At 46.1% G+C, this 7,256-nt stretch overlaps 2 protein-coding genes across 2 annotated transcripts in view; one reads left to right on the forward strand and one right to left on the reverse strand.

The window, feature by feature from the left end:
* The window catches only part of SPTLC2 (serine palmitoyltransferase long chain base subunit 2), a 50,414-nt gene extending 43,434 nt beyond the window's left edge, over positions 1–6,980 (forward strand). Inside the window, exons 11-12 of the mRNA XM_075614652.1 lie at positions 3,632–3,761; positions 4,639–6,980. Coding sequence (XP_075470767.1) covers positions 3,632–3,761; positions 4,639–4,758 — 250 coding nt within the window. The 3' untranslated portion in view covers positions 4,759–6,980. The remainder of the gene's footprint in view (positions 1–3,631; positions 3,762–4,638) is intronic.
* The window catches only part of AHSA1 (activator of HSP90 ATPase activity 1), a 44,436-nt gene that overhangs the window by 1,857 nt on the left and 35,323 nt on the right, over positions 1–7,256 (reverse strand). The window lies entirely within an intron of this gene.

The raw sequence follows: 7,256 nt of genomic DNA on the forward strand, positions 1-7,256 counted from the left end.
TAAGCTCCCTAAACTCTAACTAAGATTCTGGTGTAGGAAAGGGCGTTTGGGGTTTTTAGAGCTGGGAATCCATCTATGAGAGGTTCTATCTTTATAGTAGGGATGGATTGCACCTCAAGAAAGAGGGATCTTCTGTGCTGGGGGGGGGATATGCCCTGTCATGGCCGAGCCCCCTGCCATGACCCCCTCGCACTCCGTAGATCTCCCCTACCGATCGCGACTGTAGTCTGCAGGCGCGCGTGCTGCAGGGAGTCCCGGGGCCGGAGCCTTAGGCTAAGGCCCCGCTGTCTCAGACAGCGCGCCCGCACTGCAAACAGGCTGTGCGTGCAGAGCGCTATACTGCGGTCTGCGGGCGGCATTCTGAGGCGCGAGGAGGCGTGGCCTTAGGCATGTAGCAAATGTTGCAAAAGGACAATCCGATAAGAAAATGTAAAAAAGATTGTAATAACATAAAATCAACCCAATAAAGTTATTTAATTACCTTAACAAAAAAGATTGGAAAAGAGAATATAGAACCTTTCAGTGTGAGATGGGCGGCCAGATTATTGGAGATCAGGCGAATGTGGAGGTATTAAACACATTATTTGCCTCTGTATTTACCAAGGAGGAGTCAGTTGAAACACATTGCAACAGGAGGAAGCCACAACCTCCATATTAACGAACAATTGGTTAACTGAGGAAGAAGTGCATAAGCGGCTTGATAAAATGAAAGTAAATAAGGCACCAGGCCCCGATGGCATGCACCCAAGAGTTCTCAAGGAGTTAAGCTCAGTAATAGCCAAACTATTATATTTAATATTCAAGGACTCCATTTCCACACGCTCAGTACCACAAGATTGGCGTAAAGCAGATGTGGTGCCTATATTTAGAATGGGAGCTAGATCACAACCGGGGAATTACAGACCTGTAAGCCTGACTTCAATAGTGGGGCGTTGCGTGAAGATTTAGTACAGGATAATATTCAGGAATACCTAATGGGTAACAGGATTAGTAATAGTCAGCATGGATTTATGAAGGAAAGATCATGCCAAACTAACCTTATTAGTTTCTTTGAGGAGGTAAGTAGGAATTTAGACCAGGGTAATGCAGTTGATGTCGTCTGCTTAGATTTTGCAACGGCTTTTGATCGTGTCACACATGGTTAGTGTACAAAATAAAGGACGTATCTGGCTACAAATATTTGCACCTGGATTAAAAACGGGCTGAAGCGATAGAGTTGTCATAAAGGGAACTTTTTCAGGTTGGGCTAAAGTTGTGAGTGGAGTACCTCAGGGATTGGTACTGGGACCCCTGCTTTTTAACTCGTTTATTAATGACCTTGAAGTTGGTATCAAGAACAAAGTCTCCATCTTTGGTGATCACACTAAATCATGTAAGGTAGTAGATTCAGAGCAGGATGTAATTTATCTCCAGAAGGACTTGGAGAGACTGGAAACTCTGCAGGTAAAATGGCAGATGAGGTTTAAAACAGTAAAATGTAAGGTTATGCATTTGGGAAGCAAGAATAAACATGATACTTACAAATTAAAGGGGATAAAATTAGGTAGGTTTCGTTGAATGAGAAAGATTTAGGAGTGCTTGTAGACATCAGGCTTAGTGCTCAATGTCAGACAGTAGCGACAAAGGAAAGTAAGATTTTGTATAAACTGGGGTTTGGATGTAAGGGAAGAAAGCATCATTTTACCACTGTATATATAATTTGTAAGACCACACATTTAATATGGAAGAGTTTTGGGTACCATTCTAAAAAAAAAAAAAGACATTGTGGAACTTGAAAAAGTACAGAGAAGATCCATCAGATTAATAAAGGATAAGGAGGGTCTGATTTATGAGGAGTGGTTAGCTAAATTAGACTTTTTTTTATTTTTTTTTTTTACATTATTAGAGAGGCGTCTAAGCGGGGATATAACTATATACAAATACATTTATGGTCAATACAAGGAGCTTTCAAAAGAACTATTCATCCCAAAGGCAGTACAACCTCCATCCTTTAAGGTTGGAGGAAAGGAGATTTCACCAGCAACCAAGGAAAGGGTTCTTTACAGTAAGGGCAGTTACAGTGTGGAATATATCACCCACGGAGACTGATGGGTAGATATCTTGAAGATGGCTATATAGACATCTTTTTGGATAGGTATACAAGGATATAACTAATAAGTAAACATGGGAAGGATCCAGGGATGGAGTCAGGAAGGAATTTATTTCCCCCCTTATGAGATATCATTGGATGACGTGTCACTGGGGTTTTTTGTTTGCCTTCCTCAGGATCAATATACTGTAAGTACGGATATAGGATAAAGTATCTGTTGTTTAAATTTAGCATAGGTTAAACTTGATGGACGCATGTATTTTTTCAACCCCATCTACTATGTAACTGTAACTATCTGTATACATATAGACAAAGGTGTAGGTGTGTGGTATAACAGTCGGTTTCTTATGTTACTCTCTTATATTGAATATATCTATCTATAGATATATATATATATATATATATATATATATATATATATATATATATATATATATATATATATTATATATATATTATATATACACACATACACACACAGTATGCGGTACAGAGCAGTGTGTGTGTGTATGTATGTATGTGTATGTATATGTATGTATGTATGTGTATGTATGTATGTATGTATGTATGTATGTGTATGTATATGTATGTATGTATGTATGTGTATGTATAAACAAGGAAAAACAAAAAGTAGCTCCAACAAGCAAATGAATATAAATTAAATAATAATAATGATAAAGGTTAAAAATAGGTAAACATACAGAAAATCAATACATACTAGATGCAAACATATGGATATACGAAATATCGATGAAAATAAAAATAATAATAATAAAAGTCCAATGTCCAAACCACACAAAAAGTTCTGACAGGTAGCACCAGAATAATGCACAGAGTCCAGGGGCCCACGGCAGCTCTCTCATGGAATAACCAGTTCCACAGCAAAATCTATAAGAAAAACAAAACAGAGAGCGCACGCCCCATAGTGTAACACTGTAACATTTAATGTGGGGAAGGGTGGAAAGGGGGATTAAAAACACTCACAATAGACAAGTAAAATATATGCAGTATGTGACATATAATCACCACCAAGGAATATCCACACCGCAGCAGAGAGTCCAAAGCAGGCTGGAGTAGGTCTCACGAACAGCGCAGTCCCTCCGGTTCACTCGGTTCACTCGGTTCACTCGAAATCATCCAGTAAATTCTGGCATCAGAGTTAGGCCTTCAAATCACTACATGTGCTCCCCGGCCGTAAAGGATGCACACAGCGTGATGACGTAATGTCGTGAGGTACGTCCCTGACGCGTTTCGTCGCAACAAAAGCAACTTTATCAAAGGGAAACCCTTTGATAAAGTTGCTTTTGTTGCGACGAAACGCGTCAGGGACGTACCTCACGACATTAAATGTTACAGTGTGACACTATGGGGCGTGCGCTCTCTGTTTTTTGTTTTTTTGTTTTTTCGTGTGTATGTGTATGTACAGAGCAGGTGTATATAATGGTCACTGTTTATAGCAGGCTGCTCCATTCCTATATCATACTCACCTCCCCCTCTTCCTCCCCCCCCCCCCCCCCCCCGTCTCCTCTCCTCTCTCCCCAGGGCTTTCGGGAGAGAGATGCTGAAGAGGAACATTGGTGTCGTGGTTGTGGGATTCCCAGCAACCCCCATCATTGAGTCCAGAGCTCGGTTTTGTGTGTCGGCTGCACACACCAAGGAAATGCTGGACCTGGTGAGTGCCGAGAGCCCCCTGACCCACCCACCTCGTAGGCCTAATGTCCATCACTGTCACCCTGCAGCTGGGAGGGGCCGATTCCACGGGTTCTGTAATCTCCCTGCACAGGGACAGACCGCTGCCCCTTCTTTGCATTCGTGTTCACGTGTTGGCTTTGTAGTGCGATTCCATCCCCTCTGGTGACTAAGAGGTTAAACTTCCCAGTCTGGAGTTTTTGGCTGGGTTTGTAGATTTGGGGCTTTAGTCCGGATCCCTGTGGGGCCGTTTCCTGTAAGCAGAGGGAGAGGGAGAGATCACAGCCCCGAGATCTCTCTGTAGTGTTTGCAAACTAAGCAAGATAATGTTTTCATTTCTCCTCCCGCTTCCCTCTGGAGGCTCCCCCCTCCCGCTTCCCTCTGGAGGCTCCCCCCTCCCGCTTCCCTCTGGAGGCTCCCCCCTCCCGCTTCCCTCTGGAGGCTCCCCCCTCCCGCTTCCCTCTGGAGGCTCCCCCCTCCCGCTTCCCTCTGGAGGCTCCCCCCTCCCGCTTCCCTCTGGAGGCTCCCCCCTCCCGCTTCCCTCCGGAGGCCGCCCCCTCCCCCCTCCCGCTTCCCTCCGGAGGCCGCCCCGTCCCGCTTCCCTCCGGAGGCCGCCCCCTCCCCCCTCCCGCTTCCCTCCGGAGGCCGCCCCCTCCCCCCTCCCCCCTCCCTCCCCCCTCCCTCCGGAGGCCGCCCCCTCCCCCCTCCCGCTTCCCTCCGGAGGCCGCCCCCTCTCTGCTTCCCTCCTGAAGATTGGGCAGATATTTAATTTTGAGGATGACACAGTCTCCACTTCTGTACACCCCCCCCACCCGTCTCCTCCCCCCCCCTGACAGTCTCCCCCCCTCTCTCCCCCTTAGGCTCTGAAGGAGATCAGCGTGGTCGGGGATCTCCTGCACCTGAAGTATTCCCGGCATCACTTTGTGCCTTTGCTGGACCGCCCCTTCGATGAGGTTACGTACGAGGAGACAGAGGACTGATACTTACAGGGAGAGGTGGGCACTGTGCCACCTGCCAGGACCACATCCCCCCCATCCTGCATACATATACACGCCCTGCGGGGGGACCAGCTGGGCATTCTGTGCCATGCAGAAGGCTGCGCTGTACATAGGACCACGATGCCACCGCCCCACGATGCCCCCCTCTCTCACTCCCTTTGTTATCTGGACGGCGGAGGGGAGGTGCCCATATATATATTATTATTTTTAATATATATATTATTATTATTTATTCCAAACGGGACCGGTGAAGTCTTCATGTTCCCAAGTCTGAGGTCTCGCCCCAAACTCCTCGCCCGGTTACAGATCCCGTGTGGGGCAGAACACTGATCATAGGGATCCGATTCCAAGTCTGTTACACGCAACGGTATTTCCAGTGTTCCTGCTCCTTCCTCTCTCACCTGAAGTACAGGAGCCGAGTCCGGCCTCGTCTCCTAGGTCTTCTTTTGAAAGCTAGTGAACGCAACGTAACTCTTTCACTCCCGGGGGAGAGAAATGCATTGCTCTCCCGTGAGTTGCTATTCACTCTGGTTGTGAGGGGGTTAAAGGCGGCAATACATGTTAAAACGAGTATAAGTGCTACTTGACACGTGCTGTGCATACGTGTCCGATATGGCTGTGTGCACCCAAGCCCTGCCCACTGTGTGTGTGAGGCTGGCTGCCACGGTCTGCTTCTAGGCTTGAGGCACTGTGTTAGTTACTAACCCTCAACTGCTCGTACCACATATTAATGGCACCAAATAGGCTGCAGGGTCCACACCGAGGAAATTCTCCTATCTGTGTTTATAAGAATATAATATTGGCTAAAATGTCGACATGTAGGTTTATTATCTCTGTCCCCAGATCTGCCTGTGAGACATCAGTGAAAGTCCCACACAATTTAAAGTCTTTTGGACCAATTTGACAGGTTAATTTGGATCCAAGTGTCGCCCTATGCTGGGTTATTTAACCAGGGGACGTTCTCGGGCGTATGTATTTTGTCCTCATTTCATGGCACCGTGACCTTCTCTTTGTATAACAATGCATTGTCCCATCCGCCGGTGGGGACCGTCACTGCCAGCCCCGGACCCGCGCACAGCTGAATTTAGGAGGTATACAACCTGTTCAGAGTGTAGGAACTTCAATAAGTCAATGCGGAGACGGCATAAAAAGCCACGCCGTGTTCTGTGTGCGCGGAGCAGCGCGCTGGCTCTGTCTTTCTCTCGGAGAAGAGCAGACGCCCAGTGGTGGGACTTGGTGGATGAAGCAGCGATCTGGATGGTTTGGGAAGCTCCAGGCCTCCAGCGAGGGGCAGGAGCCAGGCTATTTGTACAAGTAATAGGACCAATGGTCTCACTCCCTGCTCAGCACAGAAATGGAAGGAATAGAATTAATGTATAGATAGGTAAGGGGGAGTTGGGGGGGGGGGTGAGACTCGGGTTACCATGGCAAGCGTGAAATATGGGTGAAATAATTCCACTTGGAGCAAATGAAGAATTTCAATGGACACTGTAACATTTTGTCAAATGCGCCTACATCGTTGTAAATTGAGACTGCGCTTACGTCTTGAACAGGTGTAACCTCGGCTCCCAGAATCCCTCTCCTCCCTTCCGCCAATCCACGAATTTCTTTCATTTTACATTCCTGTTCCTCTCGGACATAAACTTCTCTCTGGTCTAACCCTCTGAACACTGTCCGTGTGCGGCCGCCAGCACAATAAAGCACGGGGCCAGGCAGGGGTAACGCAACTCCTGAGTGGCCTAGCTGTCCTTTACATCAGGGATTGTCGTAGAAATGTACAGAAATCAAATTCTTGTCCAAATAAGTTCAGTAGCTTCTATTAACGGGAATAAATTAGAGTACAGTACAACGATACCTTCGTCCTGCGTTCGGAATTATGGGACTAGCGCACCTGTCTCAGAACTCATAAAATGGCCTTAAAATGTGTTTCTTTTTTGGCATGAAGTGTCGAGAAACTGACCCGAAAGAACACACAGACTTTCTTTTATAAACCACTTCTCTGTACTTATTTATTCTACATTTTTTTCCCCCCAGAAAATGGTTGTTAAAAAAAAATGATTGAGACTGCATAGTGTAAATCCCACATTCATTAACAAACATTTTTAACCCGTTATGTGACGCTTCAGACAAAAAAAGGCAAATTGATGTATCTGCTTCTTTGTTTTTTATCGGCTGCTGATAAATAAAAAATTCATTTATTTTCATTCTGTCGCGCTCTGTAAGATGTTGTTTTTCTTAATGTATTGTTAGATGAGGCTGAGCACAGGAATGATTCGGCTTTAGCCCGGGGGGTGAGACCCCTGCATGTCGGTCACAAGGGATTGTATAATATTATATTTATTCATTTAAAAGCTCAAATTCAGAAAAATGAAATCCCGCCTCAAGCATTGCAGTTTATGCAGGAAGCCAGGGGTGTACCAATACACACACCCACACACTCACACTCTCTCTCTCTGAGGTGTACCGCAAATACACTAGTG

The sequence above is a fragment of the Ascaphus truei genome, chromosome 9 (genome assembly GCF_040206685.1).
Source record: "Ascaphus truei isolate aAscTru1 chromosome 9, aAscTru1.hap1, whole genome shotgun sequence".
In the NCBI taxonomy this organism is placed as follows: Eukaryota; Metazoa; Chordata; class Amphibia; order Anura; family Ascaphidae; genus Ascaphus; species Ascaphus truei.